Source organism: Pseudophryne corroboree, chromosome 12 (assembly GCF_028390025.1).
Source record: "Pseudophryne corroboree isolate aPseCor3 chromosome 12, aPseCor3.hap2, whole genome shotgun sequence".
Classification (NCBI taxonomy): Eukaryota; Metazoa; Chordata; class Amphibia; order Anura; family Myobatrachidae; genus Pseudophryne; species Pseudophryne corroboree.
The window spans coordinates 83,458,125-83,481,368 of NC_086455.1; the positions used below are offsets into that span (position 1 = coordinate 83,458,125).

A 23,244-nucleotide genomic window follows, 5' to 3' on the forward strand; every position below is an offset into this window, starting at 1 on the left:
CAAAAGGTTACTTATGGCGTACCCTTTCCCGCCTGAGGACAGGGTGCGCTGGGAATCCTCCCCTAGGGTAGATAGAGCTCTGACACGCTTATCTAAGAAGGTGGCCCTGCCGTCGCAGGATACGGCCACCCTAAAGGATCCTGCAGATAGAAAGCAGGAAAGTATCCTGAAATCTGTTTATACACATTCAGGGACTCTACTGAGGCCGGCAATTGCGTCGGCCTGGATGTGTAGTGCTGTAGCAGCGTGGACAGATAATCTGTCTGAGGAAATGGATACCTTAGACAGGGATACTATTATGCTGACCCTGGGGCATATAAAAGACACTGTCCTATATATGAGGGATGCCCAGAGGGACATTTACCTACTGGGCTCTAGAATTAATGCAATGTCAATTTCTGCCAGGAGGGTCCTGTGGACTCGGCAGTGGACAGGTGATGCCGACTCCAAAAAACACATGGAGGTGTTACCTTACAAGGGTGAGGAATTGTTTGGGGACGGTCTCTCGGACCTGGTTTCCACAGCTACTGCTGGGAAGTCAAACTTTTTGCCATATATTCCCCCACAACCGAAGAAAGCACCGTATTACCAAATGCAGTCCTTTTGCGCACAAAGAAGCAAGAAGGTCAGAGGTGCTTCCTTTCTTGCTAGAGACAGGGGCAGAGGAAAAAAGCTGCACCTTACAGCTAGTTCCCAGGAACAGAAGTCCTCCCCGGCTTCCACTAAATCCACAGCATGACGCTGGGGCTCCACGGGTAGAGCCAGGAGCGGTGGGGGCGCGTCTCCGACATTTCAGCCACCAGTGGGTTCGCTCACAGGTGGATCCCTGGGCTATACAGATTGTCTCTCAGGGATACAAGCTGGAATTCGAGGTGATGCCCCCTCACCGTTACCTAAAATCGGCCCTGCCAGCTTCCCCCATAGAAAGGGAAGCAGTGGTAGCGGCGATTCACAAGCTATTTCTCCAGCAGGTGGTGGTAAAGGTTCCCCTTCCTCAACAGGGGAAGGGATACTATTCCACAATGTTTGTGGTACCGAAACCGGACAGTTCGGTCAGACCTATATTAAATTTAAAATCCATGAACATTTATCTGAAAAGATTCAAGTTCAAAATGGAATCGCTCAGAGCGGTCATTGCAAGCCTGGAAGAGGGGGATTTTATGGTGTCTCTGGACATCAAGGATGCTTACTTGCATGTCCCCATTTATCCGCCTCATCAGGAGTACCTCAGATTTGTGGTACAGGACTGTCATTACCAATTCCAGACGTTGCCGTTTGGTCTGTCCACGGCACCGAGAATATTTACCAAGGTAATGGCAGAAATGATGGTGATCCTGAGAAAGCAAGGAGTCACAGTTATCCCATACTTGGACGATCTCCTCATAAAGGCGAGGTCGAGGGAGCAGTTGCAGATCAGCGTAGCGCACTCACAGGAAGTGTTGCAACAGCATGGCTGGATTCTGAATACCCCAAAGTCGCAGCTGATTCCTACGACGCGTCTGCCCTTTCTGGGCATGATTCTGGACACAGACCAGAAGAAGGTGTTTCTCCCGACGGAGAAGGCTCAAGAGCTTGTGACTCTAGTCAGAGACCTCTTAAAACCAAAACAGGTGTCGGTGCATCACTGCATGCGAGTCCTGGGAAAGATGGTGGCATCGTACGAAGCCATTCCCTTCGGCAGGTTCCATGCAAGGATCTTTCAATGGGATCTGTTGGACAAATGGTCCGGGTAGCATCTTCAGATGCATCGGCTGATCACCCTGTCCCCCAGGGCCAGGGTGTCTCTTCTGTGGTGGCTACAAAGTGCTCACCTTCTCGAGGGCCGCAGATTCGGCATACAGGGCTGGGTCCTGGTGACCGCGGATGCGAGCCTCCGAGGGTGGGGGGCAGTGTCACTCAGGGAAGAAACTTCCAAGGGTTGTGGTCAAGTCAGGAAACTTGTCTGCACATAAATATCCTGGAACTAAGGGCCATATTCAACGCCCTGAGTCAAGCGGAGCCCCTGCTTAACCAACCGGTGCTGATTCAGTCAGACAACATCACCGCGGTGGCTCATGTAAACCGCCAGGGCGGCACAAGAAGCAGAGTCGCGATGGCGGAAGCCACCAGGATTCTTCGGTGGGCGGAGAATCACGTACAAACACTGTCAGCAGTGTTCATTCTGGGGGTGGACAACTGGGAAGCAGACTTCCTCAGCAGGCACGACCTCCACACGGGAGAGTGGGGACTTCATCAAGAAGTCTTCATTCAGATTACAGATCGATGGGAACTGCCACAGGTAGACATGATGGCGTTCCGTCTCAACAAAAAGCTGCAACGGTATTGCGCCAGATCAAGAGACCCTCAGGCGATAGCTGTGGACGCCCTGGTAACACTGTGGGTGTTCCAGTCGGTCTATGTGTTCCCTCCTCTTCCTCTCATACCCAAGGTACTGAGAATCGTAAGAAGAAGAGGAGTGAGAACAATACTCATTGTTCCGGATTGGCCAAGACGACCTTGGTACCCGGAATTGCAAGAAATGCTCACAGAGGACCCATGGCCTCTGCCTCTCAGACAGGACCTGTTGCAACAGGGGCCCTGCCTGTTCCAAGACTTACCGCGGCTGCGTTTGACGGCATGGCGGTTGAACGCCGGATCCTAGCGGAAAAAGGCATTCCGGAGGAAGTTATTCCTACGCTGATAAAGGCTAGGAAGGACGTGACAGCAAAGCATTATCACCGCATATGGCGAAAATATGTTGCTTGGTGTGAGGCCAGGAAGGCCCCTACAGAGGAATTCCAACTGGGCAGATTTCTGCACTTTCTACAGTCTGGAGTGACTATGGGCCTGAAGTTGGGATCCATAAAGTTCCAGATTTCGGCCCTATCCATTTTCTTTCAGAAGGAACTGGCGTCTCTTCCTGAAGTTCAGACATTTGTTAAGGGAGTGCTGCATATTCAGCCCCCTTTTGTGCCACCTGTGGCACCTTGGGATCTCAACGTGGTGTTGGGTTTCCTAAAATCCCACTGGTTTGAACCACTTAAGACCGTGGAGCTAAAGTATCTCACGTGGAAGGTGGTCATGCTATTGGCATTAGCTTCGGCTAGGCGTGTGTCAGAATTGGCGGCTTTGTCATGTAAAAGCCCCTATCTGGTTTTTCATATGGACAGGGCGGAATTGCGGACTCGTCCCCAATTTCTGCCAAAGGTGGTGTCATCTTTTCATTTGAACCAACCTATTGTAGTGCCTGCGGCTACTCGTGACTTGGAGGATTCCAGGTTACTAGATGTAGTCAGGGCTTTGAAAATTTATGTAGCCCGAACGGCTGGAGTCCGGAAAACTGACTAGCTGTTTATCCTATATGCCCCCAACAAGTTGGGTGCTCCTGCTTCAAAGCAAACCGTTGCCCGCTGGATCTGTAACACGATTCAGCAGGCTCATTCTGCGGCTGGATTGCCGCATCCAAAATCAGTGAAAGCCCATTCCACAAGGAAGGTGGGCTCTTCTTGGGCGGCTGCCCGAGGGGTCTCGGCATTACAGCTTTGCCGAGCTGCTACTTGGTCGGGTTCAAACACATTTGCAAAATTGTACAAGTTTGATACCCTGGCTGAGGAGGACCTTGAGTTTGCCCATTCGGTGCTGCAGAGTCATCCGCACTCTCCCGCCCGTTTGGGAGCTTTGGTATAATCCCCATGGTCCTTACGGAGTCCCCAGCATCCACTAGGACGTCAGAGAAAATAAGATTTTACTTACCGGTAAATCTATTTCTCGTAGTCCGTAGTGGATGCTGGGCGCCCGTCCCAAGTGCGGACTTTCTGCAATACGTGTACATAGTTATTGCTTAATAATGGGTTATGTTATGTTGGCATCCATGGTTGATGCCCTGTTGTTGTTCATACTGTTGACTGGATAAGTGTATCGCAAGTTTTACGGTGTGATTGGTGTGGCTGGTATGAGTCTTACCCGAGATTCCAAAATCCTTTCCTTATAATGTCTGCTCTTCCGGGCACAGTTTCCTTAACTGAGGTCTGGAGGAGGGGCATAGAGGGAGGAGCCAGTGCACACCAGATAGTACTAAATCTTTCTTTAGAGTGCCCAGTCTCCTGCGGAGCCCGCTATTCCCCATGGTCCTTACGGAGTCCCCAGCATCCACTACGGACTACGAGAAATAGATTTACCGGTAAGTAAAATCTTATTTTTATAAAGCTGTACTCAAGTGCAAAATACGCAGGTTAAAAAAAATCACTGCTTCCACTTATCACTTCTCCAGGCTTAATACATCTGACCCTATGTTCTGTATCTCGGTGCCGAGATATAGACCATAGTGTACTAGAAGCACCAGAGCAGTGACACACCCCAGGCAGGAAAGAGGAACTGCATGGGTTTTTGAAAGGTGCAGGGCACTAGAATGAATATTGCATCTGTGATCAATCACGGAAATAAAACCTGGACTGTCAGTGTGCCTTGAAGACAGAGGTTGAGAAACAATGTCCTACTGAATGGATAGCATAAATGGGGTGAAGGCAATTGGGTACACTTTATATATCTTTCCAAGAATCCACATGCCAATGTATGGAAACAGAGAATGAATCTGTTGGGAAAGACCACAGTCACTTAATGCCTATGATAAATCTGAATGTAGAGCAATGCAGACTGCAGTGCCACTCTCCTGCCCAGCAGGAATATCCACCTCTTATGATGCTTTGAGGACATAGCGGACGATACTGGGTTGGGGATAATGCTGATAATCACAAATGGCAGGTGTTTTTCTACTGCGCATGTGTTGTGTACACACCGAGGCACGGTAGCAGATGAGATGCATGGTCTCCTAAGTATATTGGAAATGTGCTGGGCGTCCTTAGACGGTGGCTATTTAGAGTTACAAAGACGGTCAGTATTGCGTGCACATCCAGTTCAGATACACTCCCATAAGTGCTTAATCACTCACCATATTCTGACAGAGAATCTGCACCTACCGTAGGGCTGGTGCAATCTTCAATGTTTGCTTCTCAAGGCGCACCAAGTGGAATTTCATTGTCTAAATGGTTAAAGTGGACATCTCAGTCTTTGCACATTCAGACATATGGCTGGCCACAAGGGAAGGGCTTGTACCCATATTAACAGTCACAAAGTTAGAACACCACAAGTACCAGAGTGATGTAAATTCAGGTCTATCTATGGAGCTTGCAGAATAATATTGCTGTGTAGATGATCAGGTAGCCAAGAATAAGCAGCTTTCTGATGTCATGAAGTAAAGGCCCCAATAAATCTACGATTAATTGGGGCAATTCTCAGTTTTGCAGATGATTGTAGTTGTACCAACAAATGTCAGATGTTTGGAATCTGCAATTAGTGAGCTCCAGTCAAAAAGTGATCAGAATCCCTGAATCAGCTTATTAAACCTGTTAATTCTTTGAAAAAAATTAAGGGTTTATGGTGTTAGTGTATGGCATCTTTTGGCCTTCCGTTTTGGCTATAGAACAATTGAGAGACTGCCGGCAATTGTTGTGGGTGTGGCGTACTAAGCGCCTCCTGTGGCAGTGGGACTGATCCGGAGAGAACCCAGCACAGACTGCGTGGTGTGGTGGGACCCGGCTGAGGCTGCGAGGATAGATCTGAAGAGCCATCATTGCAGAATTCAGCAGCGTGTGGAGGTGCATTTCCACCGCTACCCTACAGGCACATTAGCTGGGTTACCACATCATCGCCCTGCCACCTTAGGTTGGCTAATAATAGCCAGTGTGAGGTAGGGCAGGTAGTCCGATGGAGGAGGAGCTGACAAGAACCCCAGAAGACACTTAAGTCCTGGAGGGCTGCTGCTATGAAAAAGAACTTACAGGCCCCCGTCACCCGAAGAGTGCTGTCTTTATTTTAATATTTACTTTACAGGTAGTACAAGTGCCAGTAGGCCCTTATTGTCCGGGCACGCCGATCCTGCCTTGCTGGGACCTGTACAGGCTGCCTGTAAAGAACCATATTAACATACCATGAACCCTGCACCTACCGGCACCAGGGGAGCGGAATATAGCTATGGGCTTTCAGCTCAGGGCTGGTTGCTCCTCGGGAGAGGAGACCATTTTATTTTTTCGAGTCCCCACTTTCCCTGGAATTCCAGCCCTGGCCTGGCCAGTTTAGGACTGGTTAAAGTTATCTTCCCAGCTTGTTCAGACTACTGCTGGTTAAAGGGTATCAGCTCTCTAGTCGATAAGACTAAGGTCAACAGTGTCTATGCCGACCACTATTGGTCGACAGTAACTAGGTCAAAAGGGACTCTAGGTCGACATGAGTTTTTCACATGTTTTTTTTCTTTTACTTTTTCATACTTCACAATCCACATGGACTACGATTGGCAATGGTAACCTGCCCGAAGCCACGAGGGGACGAGGTACACTAATTGGGGTTCCCGGTCACTGTATGGCAAAAACGACACCAAAAAAGATTTAAAAACTCATGTCGACCTTTTGACCTGCCGACCTAGAGACCCTGTCGACCTAGAATCCCTGTCAACATAGTTACTGTCGACCAATAGTGGTCTACCTAGACACTATCAACCTATTACACCACCCCCCTTTCATTTCCCAATGCCAGACCAGACTCAGAGGTCCAGGGCCGGTTATTGATTAGGGGGACCCCACACAGGGTTCAGCACGCCGCCAATTAGTTCCCAAGAAGCTCCTTCTGGTTGGTTCCGGTATGAATGGTCGACCATGTTATGGTCGACAGTCGTTAGGTCGACCACTGTTGGTCGACATTGGCATGGTCGACACGTGAAAAGGTCCACGTGGATCGTAAAGTATGGAAAAGTTCCCCAAAAGAAATTTTTTTTGAAAACCCCACGTCGACCTTTTCATGTGTCGACCATGTGTCCATGTCAGTGTCAACCAATAGTGGTCGACCTATTGACTGTCGACCATAACATGGTCGACCATCCAAACGGATACCCTTCTGGTCGGGGGATGCCGCCTCCAGGGTGTGTGGCACTGATGGGCTGTGGCTTGTTTCTTTGACAGAGCAGTCATTCACATGGTATATGTATTATATAGTGGTCATTAATGTGTTCTCTCTTTTATATGGCAATCACAGAAATGGAAAGGGGTGGTGCATACCTAGTCAGAATTGTATGTATCTCTCCAGGTTCATCCTGTGGTACAGCCTATTTGTCATTTTACTAGTCACATGTAGAAAATGTAATCTTATGATTTGCTGATCCTATCTTTAGGTGAAAAAAAAAATCTTCAAATCACAAACATATCTGTAATATGTGCACGCAGATTGGTGGATTGGGGAATCTTTAAATCTGGAGAGAAAAAATCTTAATCTGCAAATTCCTTTTTTTTGCGATTGCTGATATATGGGGGCCTTAAGGTGTGTACACACGGTGAGATTCTGTCTATGTTCGATTTTCACTTTGCGATTTCCCCTGAACTCCCCGGAGCCTAGCACCTCCGATTTTGACTAACCTTTCTTAAGATTTTGCCTATGTGTGCTTGCGATTTTGGCTTATTGGTGTTTACACACAGTGAGATATGGTCTTATGATTTTGACTATATAGTCAAAATCGTAAGACAAGTTAGTGCAGTTCGCAAGGTAAAAGTCACCTTGCGATGATGATGCGCAGTCGGCATATCAAGCCTAGATAGACTGTGCAGGCAAGTCAGTTTTGACTATCTCGTAGAAAAGATTGTCAAAATTGACACTTAGCCAAAATCGCACATAGTCAGTATCGCAAGCACAGTCATTATATGCTTGCGATACCGACCTAGTCCTTATAGCACAGTGAGAATCGGGGTTAGCCCGAATCTCACCGTGTGAGATTTTGACTTACCTCATAATAGTGGGATGACATTACAGGGTTGGGGGGAGTGTCTTTTTCAACTGGCAGCCGTTTTAAAACAGTGCATTTCTGCTCTGTGGCTGTGCGTTTTTTTATTTTTTATTTTACAGGTACCCCATGGATTCTACATAGACAAGAGGACCGAGGGGCTGCGTGGGAGACTAGGTAAGTATGTGTGAGTGTGTAAGTGTGTGTTAATAAACTTTTACTTTCACGGTGTGTGTGTTTTGTCTTTTTTGAGGTATTTCTTTTGTTGTGGAACTACAGTTACCAGTGGGCCCTTTAATTTTCCGCATGCTGGTACTTGTGGTTCTCAAAGTACCAGCATCCATGGGAGGCTTGCTGGGACCTATAGTTCCACAGCAAAATATTCTTTTTGTACACATTTATGGCTATCAGCCCAGCACACTCACCGCCCAGGGGTGCTGGGGACAGCCTCGGTCTTCACCCCTGGCCCTTGGGTACCTGGAGGGGGGGACCCCTTTATTTAAGGGGTCCCCCCCCCCCCCCCCCCAGGGAACCCCGGCAAGTGGTGACTAGTTGGGGTGTGTGATGCTGCGACCGTAGGGACCTGTATAAAAGTGTCCCCCGGCTGCGGCATCACTTCCTCGGCTAGTGGAGCCCAGTGTTGGTTTAAAAAATATGGGGGACCCTTACTACTTTTGTCCCCCGTATTTTTGGAACCAGGACTGGTCCATGAGCCCGCTGCTGGTTGCTTAAATACAGGGGAACCCCAGGCAATTTTTTTCTCCGTATTTTTGCAACCACAACCGTCTCAAAGAGCCCGGGGCTGGTTATGCATTTGGGGGGGACCTGCACATCGTTGTTGTTTTTTTTTTACTTTTAACACTTTAACCATTTTCACACAAGCATGCACGGATCTCACTGCTCTGTGCATGCTTCTGACTAAGTAATAAAACATGACCCAAAAAAGACACTTAAAAAAATCGCACCCTATTACTTCTAGGCCGTGGATTGGCAAATTTGCTATTTTCGCCAGTATCCCCCCCCCACCTCCACCACAGGAACGCTCAGCACCCATCCCCCACCTAGAAATGCTATAGGGCGTTTTTGCGAACACTGCCAACACCACAATATAACCCACATTACATTTTTAAAAAACACCACACAATTTTTTTTTCCCCCCCAGAAACCTTTATTAAAAAAATGTAAATATGTAAAATACAACACCAGTTCTGGTCAGGATTCATACACTGTACCATGACCAGGGACTATGCCAACAGAACAGGAATCGGGCATATCCCAGTACAGTGCGAGTTTGCCTTGGGTGAAGAACAACAGCAAATTTCCAAACAGTCTTGAAGGAACACAAGAAGTGCAGTGATCACAACGATCAGTAGTCCAGGACAGTGAGGTCACAAAACCAATGCTGCGGTACTAATGACCTCAGTGAAGTTCACTTGGAGTAAAAGCGTAAGATAAGGTCACCACACATTTTTCCAACAGAACTGAAAAATAGGTAAAAAAAAACCCCGAATTTTAATTTAAAATAGCGTGAGTCTCCCAGCACAAAGGACTGTGTACTCGGCATGTCCGAGTACATGCCACTGGACGAGGTGCTTGATTGGGGGAAAGGGATGGGCTGTGTGGCTCCCGCCGGAAAAAAAGACGTTTGCGGAGAAGGGTTTACCGAAGCTTGCTCCATGGGGGGGTGGTATAGGAAGGTAGGAGGGGGCAAATTTGGGAGATGCCAACGGTCAGCTGGCACTCTCTCTGGCGCTATAGGTGGCAGAAGTGGCCCTCCTCGCCGTGCGCCTTGTTCTTGTAGGACATTGCTCTAGAGTTGCCACCGGCTCCAGTACCGGCTCCTCCACTTCTGCCTCTTTGCCTGTAGTAGGCCCCTCCTCCAGCTCCGGGGTAAGTTCCTGCAATATAAGAAAAACTAAAATTAGGTCTATGTAAAAATTTGTGGGTGGCATACAAAAACAAATGTGTCTGTACTTACCAGATCCAGACTCTCCTGTGCCTCCTCTTCCACAAGAACTGGAGACTCTGGATCCAGAGCGTCCCATGACCTTACCCATGGCTCTCGCTCCAAAATGAACTTCAATTGGTCATAGTACCACAGCATTGGCTAATAGACCTCTTCTTTTCCGGCTCCGGATCGCTGCGATTCCTGCAGCTTCTTGTGTTCCTTTACAAAGACTGTTTCTGAAATTTGCTATTTTCTTCTTCACCCAAGGCACATCGGCAACAGAGTTTCTGCCTCTACTGTACTGGATGAGCTGTTGATATGCCAGATTCCTCTTTGTTATGTTGGCATAGTCCGGACTTCTGACACGCCACAGGCACTCGTTCTCATGGTAGAGATCGATGAACCCTGACCAGAATTGGCGGTGCTTGTCAGTTGTCATTTCTGGTTAAAAATAAAATAACACATTTAACCTTCAAAATACAACTGTCACATACAAAAAGCCTAAAAATATTATTAATTAAGATTAAACAACATTATCACATTAAAATACTACGCAGTACCCCAAAAATGCAGCCCTTAATGCACCCCCCCCCCCCCCACAGTCCCCCCAAACATTGGTAGTGTACAGCGGCCATATGGACACATGTAGCACCCCCCTGCCCACACCCCCAAAAAAACATTAGTGCATGACACATTATGTCGCACCCCAGAAAAAATATATAACAAACAAAAAAGTCATTAGTGCATGACACATTACGTCGCACCGCACAAATTGCCAAAACATTTTTGTTCACACAATAATGTGGCCTGACACTTTACTCTACACTCATCATGGCCCCCATGTGCCCCCCTATAGAGGTACAGTGGTAATTAGGGCCATAGGGCATCCTCTCAAAGCATGCCCCCCCCCCCACCCCCCCATTGACCTCCCAGTGGTGCAAGTAGTAAAAATGTCTTAGTGGTACTGTCTGAAGGCGCCCAGGCCCAAAAAAATGGGTGTGGACATTTAAAAATAAGATTTTACTTACCGATAAATCTATTTCTCGTAGTCCGTAGTGGATGCTGGGGACTCCGTCAGGACCATGGGGATTAGCGGCTCCGCAGGAGACAGGGCACAAAAATAAAGCTTTAGGATCAGGTGGTGTGCACTGGCTCCTCCCCCTATGACCCTCCTCCAAGCCTCAGTTAGGATACTGTGCCCGGACGAGCGTACACAATAAGGAAGGATTTTGAATCCCGGGTAAGACTCATACCAGCCACACCAATCACACCGTACAACTTGTGATCTGAACCCAGTTAACAGTATGACAACGTAGGAGCCTCTGAACAGACGGCTCACAACAATAACAACCCGATTTCTTTGTAACAATAACTATGTACAAGTATTGCAGACAATCCGCACTTGGGATGGGCGCCCAGCATCCACTACGGACTACGAGAAATAGATTTATCGGTAAGTAAAATCTTATTTTCTCTAACGTCCTAGTGGATGCTGGGGACTCCGTCAGGACCATGGGGATTATACCAAAGCTCCCAAACGGGCAGGAGAGTGCGGATGACTCTGCAGCACCGAATGAGAGAACTCCAGGTCCTCTTTAGCCAGTTAGGATACTGTGCCCGGACGAGCGTACACAATAAGGAAGGATTTTGAATCCCGGGTAAGACTCATACCAGCCACACCAATCACACCGTACAACTTGTGATCTGAACCCAGTTAACAGTATGACAACGTAGGAGCCTCTGAACAGACGGCTCACAACAATAACAACCCGATTTCTTTGTAACAATAACTATGTACAAGTATTGCAGACAATCCGCACTTGGGATGGGCGCCCAGCATCCACTACGGACTACGAGAAATAGATTTATCGGTAAGTAAAATCTTATTTTCTCTAACGTCCTAGTGGATGCTGGGGACTCCGTCAGGACCATGGGGATTATACCAAAGCTCCCAAACGGGCAGGAGAGTGCGGATGACTCTGCAGCACCGAATGAGAGAACTCCAGGTCCTCTTTAGCCAGGGTATCAAATTTGTAGAATTTTACAAACGTGTTCTCCCCCGACCACGTAGCTGCTCGGCAGAGTTGTAATGCCGAGACCCCTCGGGCAGCCGCCCAGGATGAGCCCACCTTCCTTGTGGAATGGGCCTTGACAGATTTAGGCTGTGGCAGGCCTGCCACAGAATGTGCAAGTTGAATTGTGCTACAAATCCAACGAACAATCGTCTGCTTAGAAGCAGGAGCACCCAGCTTGTTGGGTGCATACAGTATAAACAGCGAGTCAGATTTTCTGACTCCAGCCGTCCTTGAAATATATATTTTCAATGCCCTGACAACGTCCAGCAACTTGGAATCCTCCAAATCGCTAGTAGCCGCAGGCACCACAATAGGCTGGTTCAGGTGAAACGCTGACACCACCTTAGGCAGAAAATGAGGACGCGTCCGCAGTTCTGCCCTGTCCGAATGGAAAATCAGATATGGGCTTTTATACGATAAAGCCGCCAATTCTGACACTCTCCTGGCTGAAGCCAGGGCCAGTAGCATGGTCACTTTCCATGTAAGATATTTCAAATCCGCCGATTTGAGTGGCTCAAACCAATGGGATTTGAGAAAATCCAAAACTACATTAAGGTCCCACGGAGCCACTGGGGGCACAACCGGGGGCTGTATATGTAGTACTCCTTTTACAAAAGTCTGGACTTCAGGAACTGAAGCCAATTCTTTCTGGAAGAAAATCGACAGGGCCGAAATTTGAACCTTAATGGACCCCAACTTGAGGCCCATAGACAATCCTGTTTGCAGGAAATGTAGGAATCGACCCAATTGAAATTCCTCCGTGGGGGCCTTCCTGGCCTCACACCACGCAACATATTTTCTCCAAATGCGGTGATAATGTTGTGCAGTCACCTCCTTCCTGGCTTTTACCAGTGTAGGAATGACCTCTTCCGGAATGCCTTTTTCCCTTAGAATTCGGCGTTCAACCGCCATGCCGTCAAACGCAGCCGCGGTAAGTCTTGGAATAGACACGGTCCCTGCTGAAGCAGGTCCCGTCTTAGAGGTAGAGGCCACGGATCTTCCGTGAGCATCTCCTGAAGTTCCGGGTACCAAGTTCTTCTTGGCCAATCCGGAGCCACGAGTATCGTTCTTACTCCCCTTTGCCGTATAATTCTCAGTACTTTTGGTATGAGAGGCAGAGGAGAAAACACATACACTGACTGGAACACCCACGGCGTTACCAGAGCGTCCACAGCTATTGCCTGAGGGTCTCTTGACCTGGCGCAATACCTGTCCAGTTTTTTGTTGAGGCGAGACGCCATCATGTCCACCTTTTGGTTTTTCCCAACGGTTCACAATCATGTGGAAGACTTCTGGATGAAGTCCCCACTCTCCCAGGTGTAGATCGTGTCTGCTGAGGAAGTCTGCTTCCCAGTTGTCCACTCCCGGAATGAACACTGCTGACAGTGCTATCACATGATCTTCCGCCCAGCGAAGAATCCTTGCAGCTTCTGCCATTGCTCTCCTGCTTCTTGTGCCGCCCTGTCTGTTTACGTGGGCGACTGCTGTGATGTTGTCCGACTGGATCAACACCGGCTGACCCTGAAGCAGGGATTTTGCCAGGCTTAGAGCATTGTAAATCGCTCTTAGCTCCAGTATATTTATGTGAAGAGACATCTCCAGGTTTGACCATACTCCCTGGAAGTTTCTTCCCTGTGTGACTGCTCCCCAGCCTCTCAGACTGGCATCCGTGGTCACCAGGACCCAGTCCTGTATGCCGAATCTGCGGCCCTCTAACAGATGAGCACTCTGCAACCACCACAGAAGAGACACCCTTGTCCGTGGCGACAAGGTTATCCGCTGATGCATCTGCAGATGCGATCCGGACCATTTGTCCAGCAGATCCCACTGAAAAGTTCGTGCGTGGAATCTGCCGAATGGAATCGCTTCGTAAGAAGCCACCATCTTTCCCAGGACTCTTGTGCATTGATGCACAGACACTTTCCCTGGTTTTAGGAGGTTCCTGACAAGTTCGGAAAACTCCTTGGCTTTCTCCTCCGGCAGAAACACCTTTTTCTGAACCGTGTCCAGAATCATTCCCAGGAACAGCAGACGTGTCGTCGGGGTCAATTGAGATTTTGGAAAATTCAGAATCCACCCGTGCTGTTGCAGCACTATTTGGGTTAGTGCTACTACGTCCCCCAGCTGTTCCCTGGACCTTGCCCTTATCAGGAGATTGTCCAAGTAAGGGATAATTAATACACCTTTTCTTCGTAGAAGAAACATCATTTCGGCCATTACCTTGGTAAAGACCCGAGGTGCCGTGGACAATCCAAACGGCAGCGTCTGAAACTGATAATGACAGTTTTGCACCACGAACCTGAGGTACCCTTGATGTGAAGGGCAAATTGGGACATGCAGGTAAGCATCCTTGATGTCCAGGGACACCATAAAGTCCCCTTCTTCCAGATTCGCTATCACTGCTCTGAGTGACTCCATCTTGAACTTGAATTTTAGTATGTACAGGTTCAAAGATTTCAGATTTAGAATAGGTCTTACCGAGCCGTCCGGCTTCGGTACCACAAATAGTGTGGAATAATACCCCTTTCCCTGTTGTAGGAGGGGTACCTTGACTATCACCTGCTGAGAATACAGCTTGTGAATGGCTTCCAATACCGTCGCCCTGTCTGAGGGAGACGTTGGCAGAGCAGACTTTAGGAACCGGCGAGGGGGAGACTTCTCGAATTCCAACCTGTAACCCTGAGATATCTGCAGGATCCAGGGGTCCACCTGTGAGTGAGCCCACTGTGCGCTGAAATTCTTGAGTCGACCCCCCACCGCCCCTGAGTCCGCTTGTAAAGCCCCAACGTCATGCTGAGGGCTTTGCAGAAGCCGGGGGGGGGCTTCTGCTCCTGGGAAGAAGTTGCTTGGTGCACTCTCTTACCCTTTCCTTTGCCTCGGGGCAAATATGACTGTCCTTTCGCCCGCTTGTTCCTATAGGAACGAAAGGACTGCGGCTGAAAAGACGGTGTCTTTTTCTGTTGGGAGGGGACCTGAGGTAAAAAGGTGGATTTCCCGGCTGTTGCCGTGGCCACCAAATCCGATAGACCGACCCCAAATAATTCCTCCCCCTTATACGGCAATACTTCCATATGCCGTTTGGAATCCGCATCACCTGACCATTGTCGCGTCCATAAACTTCTTCTGGCAGATATGGACATCGCACTTACTCTCGATGCCAGAGTGCAAATATCCCTCTGTGCATCTCGCATATATAGAAATGCATCCTTTAAATGCTCTATAGTCAGTAAAATACTGTCCCTATCCAGGGTATCAATATTTTCAGTCAGGGAATCTGACCAAACCACCCCAGCACTGCACATCCATGCAGAGGCGATGGCTGGTCGCAGTATAACACCAGTATGAGTGTATATACTTTTCAGGGTAGTTTCCAGCCTCCTATCTGCTGGATCCTTGAGGGCGGCCGTTTCAGGAGACGGTAACGCCACTTGTTTTGATAAGCGTGTGAGCGCCTTATCCACCCTAGGGGGTGTTTCCCAGCGCGCCCTAACCTCTGGCGGGAAAGGATATAATGCCAATAACTTCTTTGAAATTAGCAGTTTTCTATCGGGGTTAACCCACGCTTCATCACACACTTCATTCAATTCGTCTGATTCAGGAAAAACTACAGGTAGTTTTTTCAGACCCCACATAATACCCCTTTTTGTGGTACATGCAGTATCAGAGATATGTAAAGCCTCCTTCATTGCCGTGATCATATAACGTGTGGCCCTACTGGAAAATACGTTTGTTTCTTCACCGTCGACACTAGATTCGGTGTCCGTGTCTGGGTCTGTGTCGACCGACTGAGGTAAAGGGCGTTTTACAGCCCCTGACGGTGTCTGAGACGCCTGTACAGGTACTAACTGGTTTTCCGGCCGTCTCATGTCGTCAACTGATTTTTGTAATGTGCTGACATTATCACGTAATTCCATAAATAAAGCCATCCATTCCGGTGTCGACTCCCTAGGGGGTGACATCACCATTACCGGCAATTGCTCCGCCTCCACACCAACATCGTCCTCATACATGTCGACACACACGTACCGACACACAGCAGACACACAGGGAATGCTCTTATCGAAGACAGGACCCCACTAGCCCTTTGGGGAGACAGAGGGAGAGTTTGCCAGCACACACCCAAGCGCTATAAATATATAGGAACAACCCTATAGAAGTGTTGTCTCCCTTATAGCAGCTTAATATATATCAAAAACGCCAAAAAAAGTGCCCCCCCCCCCTCTCTTTTTTACCCTGTTTCTGTAGTGCAGTGCAGGGGAGAGTCCTGGGAGCCTTCCTCGCAGCGGAGCTGAGCAGGAAAATGGCGCTGTGTGCTGAGGAGATAGGCCCCGCCCCCTATTTCGGCGGGCTCTTCTCCGGAGTTTGTGAGACCTGGCAGGGGTTAAATACATCCATATAGCCCCAAGGGCTATATGTGATGTATTTTTTAGCCAGAACAAGGTATTCTCATTGCTGCCCAGGGCGCCCCCTGCAGCGCCCTGCACCCTCCGTGACCGCTGGTGTGAAGTGTGTGACAACAATGGCGCACAGCTGCAGTGCTGTGCGCTACCTCATGAAGACTGAAAAGTCTTCTGCCGCCGGTTTCTGGACCTCTTCGCTTTTCGGCATCTGTAAGGGGGTCGGCGGCGCGGCTCCGGGACCGGACTCCATGGCTGGGCCTGTGTTCGATCCCTCTGGAGCTAATGGTGTCCAGTAGCCTAAGAAGCCAATCCATCCTGCACGCAGGTGAGTTCACTTCTTCTCCCCTAAGTCCCTCGTTGCAGTGAGCCTGTTGCCAGCAGGACTCACTGAAAATAAAAAACCTAAAAACTTTTTCTAAGCAGCTCTTTAGGAGAGCCACCTAGATTGCACCCTGCTCGGACGGGCACAAAAACCTAACTGAGGCTTGGAGGAGGGTCATAGGGGGAGGAGCCAGTGGCCTTACAAATAATGGTCACAGTAATAGCTGCTCACACACACTGCCCTCAGTAATGAAAGACACACATAATGCCCCAGTATATGCACTCACCACCACTGGTCCAAGTCCTGAATCCGCAGTAGAGCTGGCCCGACTGGCGGCTCTCATTTAAGTGCAGTGGGCTGTGGCTAGCAGAGGCTGCCGCAGCCGTGACATTGTAGTCGCCGGCTCCCCGATTAGAGGGGAAGCCGGAGGGATGGCAGTAGCAGCGGTGGCTGGCGGTAGCTACAGCTGCTGCACGTACAGTGTAACCCGGCTCCCTGGTTAGAAGGGAAGCTGGAGGGACGGCAGCAGCGGCGGCTGGCGGTAGCTACAGCTGCTGCACGTACAATGTAACCCGGCTCCCTGGTTAGAGGGGAAGCCGGAGGGACGGCAGCAGCGGCGGCTGGCAGTAGCTACAGCCGACACCCGTACAGTGTAACCCGGCTCCCTGGTTAGAGGGGAAGCAGGAGGGATGGCAGCGGCGGCTGGCGGTAGCTACAGCCACCGCACATACAGTGTAACCCGGCTCCCTGGTTAGAAGGGAAGCCAGAGGGATGGTAGTAGCAGCAGCGGCTGGCGGTAGCTACAGCCGCCGCACATACACACAGTGTAACCCGGCTACCTGGTTAGTGGAGGGGCAGCGCCGGCTAGCTGCAGCTACAATATTGGGGAATCTACAATAGCAGATAGCAGGGAAGCAGAACCTGCGGTGTACACAGCAGTTAACTCTCTGAGCCGTCTGCCGCGCACTACATCATCGGAGATGTAGTTTTCTCACACTGTACATTGAATACAGTGCAAAGTGTGAGAAAACTACATCTCCCAGGAAGCCGTGCGCCGCAAACGGCTTTACACTCTGTGGCTGTATCCGGGCCGGTTCAAATGCCTGTCCGAGCCGGATAAGGCCCGCGGGCCGGAGGTTCCCCACCCCTGCACTAGATAGTACACCGATCTTGCAAGGATTGACTTGCCTGCACAGTATCTTTTCTTGCAATACTGACCTGGCGGGACCACGCATCTGGATCGCAAGCGGTATAACACCTTGCGATTTTTACTATATAGTCAAAATTGAAAGAAAAAAATCTCACTGTGTGTACACACCATTACAGTTCGCTCTATTCAACTGCTAACAATTGTGGATCATAGCGGATACTGTAAACACATGATAATAAAATCCCACAGTGAAGATTAACAGTTAGAAAGATGAAATTCTACATTTATTATACTATTTCATAAATAAGTTTTTCTTGGTGTATTAACATCACTTTGTCTTTCTAGGTGAGCCAGAGCCTAAACGCTTCCGAGTGGATGAAGAAGGTGGCACAGAGCACTGTAATCTAGAATAGATTTTCAAAGGGAACTTTTATTTCTCCTTTTTTTTTTATTCACATTGAAATATTAGCACATGTTGTTTCATTAAATTCCAGTATTTTCTTAATAAAAGATTGACTAAATCAGTGTTTGTTTATGGTTGCTCATATGCTCCATCTTATTACCTATACATGCATATCTGCAGGTGCAAATAGTTTGATGTATTTTTGGATTTATAATATTTTTGGGTTAATGCTCCATTCATACAGGGCGACTTGTGCCTGTGTGCTAGGCGATCTAGTTAGCACAGATTGCTCAGCACACATCGCTGTACATGCTAAGCGATCTGACTAGATTTATACTGCATGCATGAATGACTTGAGCCAGCGATAGTGACGCCACGCATTGCTATGGGGCATACACATACGGAGCGATTTGTGCTTAATTTCTAAGCAATCTAGACAAGAAAAACAAAAGGGATTTTTCCCACGCACTCTGCTGGCTGTTAGTAAGAAGAACTATATACTATGTAATAATAGAAAATGTAGAGCTCTTCGTTACATATGTTTTGCAAAAGATATGATAAGCCTCCAGGCCACTTCACGGCTGCTCTATTACTGGAGGTAAGGCGCCGTGCGGATGCCAATGCCAAAAGCATCTCCACTTTCCAAGTGAGAAACTTCAACTCTATCTCTCGTAGAGGCTCAAACCAATCCGATTTAAGGAACTGCAACACCACATTAAGGTCCCATGGTGCCACTGGAGGCACAAAAGGAGGCTGGATGTGCAGTACGCTTTTCACGTAGGTCTGAACCTCTGGAAGAGAGGCCAATTGTTTTTGGAAGAACACGGACAAGGCTGAAATCTGGACCTCGATTGACCCCAATCGGAGGCCCACCTCCACACCAGCCTGCAGAAAAATGGAGAAAACGTTCCAAGTGAAACTCTTCCGTAGGAGCCTTCTTGGATTCACACCAAGACACATACTTTCTCCAAATATGGTGGTAATGTTTCGATATTACTCATTTCCTGGCCTGAATAAGTGTGGGAATGACTTCTTTTGGAATACCCTTGCGGCTAGGATCCGGCGCTCAACAGCCATGCCGTCAAACGTATCCGCGGTAAGTCCTGATACACGCACAGCCCCTGCTGCAGCAGGTCCTCACGAAGAGGAAGAGGCCGAGGATCTTCTATGAGCAACTCCTGAAGATCTGGGTACCAAGCCCTCCTTGGCCAGTCTGGGGCAATGAAGATTGCTCGAACCCTTGTTCTTCTTAGGATCCTGAGAACTTTTGGGATCAGCGGAAGTGGAGGGAAGACATACACTGACTGGAATACCTACTGGGTCACTAACGCATCCACTGCTATTGCTTGAGGGTCTCTCGACCTGGAACAATATTTCTGAAGCTTCTTGTTGAGACGAGATGCCATCATGTCTACTTGAGGAACTCCCCAAAGACTTGTCACCTCTGCGAAGACTTCTTGGTGGAGGCCCTCCTCTCCTGGATGGAGATAGTGTCTGCTGAGGAAGTCTGCTTCCCAGTTGTCCACTCCCGGAATGAAAATTGCCTACAGAGCTCTTGCATGTCTTTCTGCCCAGAGGAGGATCTTTGTCACCTCTGCCATTGCCGCTCTGCTTTTCGTTCCGCCTTGCCGGTTTATGTACGCGACTGCTGTTACATTGTCCGACTGGATCTGGACGGGTTGATCTTGAAGATGATGTACCGCTTGTCGGAGGCCGTTGGAAATGGCTCTCAATTCCAGCACGTTTATGTGAAGGCAGGCTTCCTGACTTGACCATTTTCCTTGGAAGCTTTCCCCCTGAGTGACAGCTCCCCAGCCTCGGAGACTTGCATCCGTGGTTACCAGGACCCAGTCCTGAATCCCGAATCTGCGTCCCTCTAGTAGGTGCGGACAGTATAGCCACCACAGGAGTGAAATCCTGGCTTTTGACGACAGGACTATTTTTCGGTGCATGTGAAGGTGGGATCCCGACCACTTGTCCAACAGGTCCCATTGGAATACTCTGGCATGGAACCTGCCAAACTGTATGGCCGCGTAGGCCGCCACCATCTTCCCCAACAACCGAATGCACTGATGGATCGACACACTGGATGGTTTCAATAATTGTTTTACCATTTTCTGGATTTCCAGAGCCTTTTGCACCGGAAGAAATACTCTCTGAACTTCCATGTCCAGAATCATCCCGAGAAAAGACCATCTTGTTGTCAGGACCCAGTCCTGAATCCCGAATCTGCGTCCCTCTAGTAGGTGCGGACTGTATAGCCACCACAGGAGTGAAATCCTGGCTTTTGACGACAGGACTATTTTTCGGTGCATGTGAAGGTGGGATCCCGACCACTTGTCCAACAGGTCCCATTGGAATACTCTGGCATGGAACCTGCCAAACTGTATGGCCGCGTAGGCCGCCACCATCTTCCCCAACAACCGAATGCACTGATGGATCGACACACTGGATGGTTTCAATAATTGTTTTACCATTTTCTGGATTTCCAGAGCCTTTTGCACCGGAAGAAATACTCTCTGAACTTCCATGTCCAGAATCATCCCGAGAAAAGACCATCTTGTTGTCAGGACCCAGTCCTGAATCCCGAATCTGCGTCCCTCTAGTAGGTGCGGACTGTATAGCCACCACAGGAGTGAAATCCTGGCTTTTGACGACAGGACTATTTTTCGGTGCATGTGAAGGTGGGATCCCGACCACTTGTCCAACAGGTCCCATTGGAATACTCTGGCATGGAACCTGCCAAACTGTATGGCCGCGTAGGCCGCCACCATCTTCCCCAACAACCGAATGCACTGATGGATCGACACACTGGATGGTTTCAATAATTGTTTTACCATTTTCTGGATTTCCAGAGCCTTTTGCACCGGAAGAAATACTCTCTGAACTTCCATGTCCAGAATCATCCCGAGAAAAGACCATCTTGTTGTCGGTTCCAATTGTGACTTTGGATAATTTATGATCCAACCGTGTTGTTGGAGTATCGACAGGGAGAGCGTGATGTTTTGTAACAGCTGCTCCCTGGATCTCGCCTTTATCAGGAGACCGTCCAGATAAGGAATTATATTGACTCCTTTTTGAAAGAAGGAGGACCATCATCTGCGCCATCACCTTGGTGAATACACTTGGTGCCGTGGAGAGACCGAAAGGTAACGTCTGGAACTGGTAATGGCAATCCTGAACCGCAAATCTCAGATAGGCCTGGTGAGAAGGATAAATGGGAACATTCAGGTAAGCATCCTTGATGTCTACCGACACCATGTAATCCCCCTCCTCCAGACTAGAAATCACTGCCCAGAGTGATTTTATCTTGAACTTGAACCGTTTCAAGTAGAGATTCAAATTTTTTAGGTTCAGGATCGGTCTGACCGAGTCGTCCGGCTTCGGAATTACAAAGAGGCTTGAATAAAACCCCTCCCCTTGTTGCGGCAAAGGCACCAGGACTACGACCTGGTCCTGACATAATTTTTGGATTGCCGCTGTTACTGCTTCTCTTTCTGGAAGAGAAGCTGGCAAGGTTGATTTGAAAAATCGGTATGGGGGAACGTCTTGAAACTCCAGTTTGTATCCCTGGGATACTATTTGCAATATGCAGGGATCCAGGCCAGACAGAATCCAACCTTGGCTGAACAGTTTGCGACGTGCCCCCACCCGAGCGTCCTCCCGCAAGGGAGTTCCAGCGTCATGCTGAAGATTTGGCAGAAGTAGGGGCAGACTTCTGCTCCTGGGAACCTGGAGCCGCTGTGGGCTTCTTTCCCCTTCCTCTTCCTGCAAAGAAGGGGGAACCTCTCGCTCTTTTGTATTTATTGGGCCGAAAGGACTGCATGTGTGTGTGTGATAGGTCTTTTTTGCCGGTGCAGAGGGCAAAAACGTTGACTTACCTGCGATAGCCGTCGAGACTAACGCATCCAGACCATCGCCAAATAAGGTCTCACCTTTATATGGGAGAGCCTCCATGTTTCTTTTGGAATCCGCATTCCACTGGCGAATCCACAATGCCCGCCTAGCTGATACCGCCATGGTAGCGGCTTGCGAACTCAAGAGTCCAATATTCTAGCATGTAGGTGGCAGCGTCTTTGTTATACCCTAACTTAAGGAGCACCTTATCTTTATCAACCGTGTCAATTTCTGATGACACGCTGTCTGACCATTTTTCAATAGCGCGACTGACCCACGCGCAGGCAATAGTGGGTCTGAGCAGTGTACCATTGGAAACATAAATGGATTTCAATGTAGTTTCCATCTTACGGTCAGCCGGCTCTTTTAGTGAAGCCGTGCCAGGTGCAGGGAGAATAACCTTCTTTGTCAACCTGGATAGTGCACTGTCTAACACAGGGGGCGATTCCCATTTTTTTCTGTCCCCTGCTGGGAAAGGGTAAGCTACCTGAATCCGCTTAGGAATATGACATTTTTTCTCAAGATTCACCCACATCCCTGCAAAGAGAGCATTTAGCTCGTGGGAAGGAGGGAACGTGACTTTGGATTTCTTTTCCTTACATAAATAAGCCTTCTCCTGGGGTACAGGCGAGGCTTCTGTAACTTCCAACACGTCCCTTATAGCCACAATCATATATTGTATATTTTTTTCCAATTTATGATCTATTTCTCTAGAGTCACTATCGTCGACACAAGAATCAGAGTGTGTTGGTATCAGTATTCTGTACAGCACACACTCACAGACACAGTGGGACTTATAAGGGGACAGACCCACAGTAAAATCTGTCAGAGGGACACAGTATAGGAGAAGCCAGTTCACAACCCCAGCGCCAGTATGTAATGTCTGTGAACACAGAATGCCCACAGACAACAGTGCTTTTACACAGTAATTCACACTAGTAATGCACCACCAAACACTTTGTGCCCCCCTTATTTGCACCCTGTACTTGCTGCCAGCAGTGGAGGAAAGGACCAGCGTTGTCTCTGCAGCTGAGGAGAGTCGGGAAATGGCACTGAGCAGTGTACTGGCTGCCTGAGGAAGAAGCTCCGCCCTGTTAATATTTATACTGGCGGGGGTAGGGCTGTGCCAGCGGCATCTTATGCCCCCTTTGCACCAGTTTAAGGTAAGTTTGCTGCCCAGGGCGCCCCCCTGCGCCCTGCACCCTGCAGTGCTCTGTGTGAGTGGGAGGCAATGGCGCGCTGCGCTCC

The 23,244-nt window shown here is 48.8% G+C and overlaps 1 protein-coding gene across 4 annotated transcripts in view; it reads left to right on the forward strand.

Moving 5' to 3' along the window:
• The window catches only part of TRMT5 (tRNA methyltransferase 5), a 66,741-nt gene extending 48,524 nt beyond the window's left edge, over nucleotides 1-18,217 (forward strand). For 3 of the 4 annotated variants that reach the window (XM_063947705.1, XM_063947706.1, XM_063947704.1), the window contains exons 5-6: nucleotides 7,199-7,344; nucleotides 18,042-18,217. In XM_063947705.1, the coding sequence (XP_063803775.1) occupies nucleotides 7,199-7,296 (98 nt within the window). In that variant the 3' untranslated portion in view covers nucleotides 7,297-7,344; nucleotides 18,042-18,217. The remainder of the gene's footprint in view (nucleotides 1-7,198; nucleotides 7,345-18,041) is intronic. The other variant, XM_063947707.1, reaches the window with a different exon arrangement.
• Nucleotides 18,218-23,244: the final 5,027 nt, after the last annotated feature.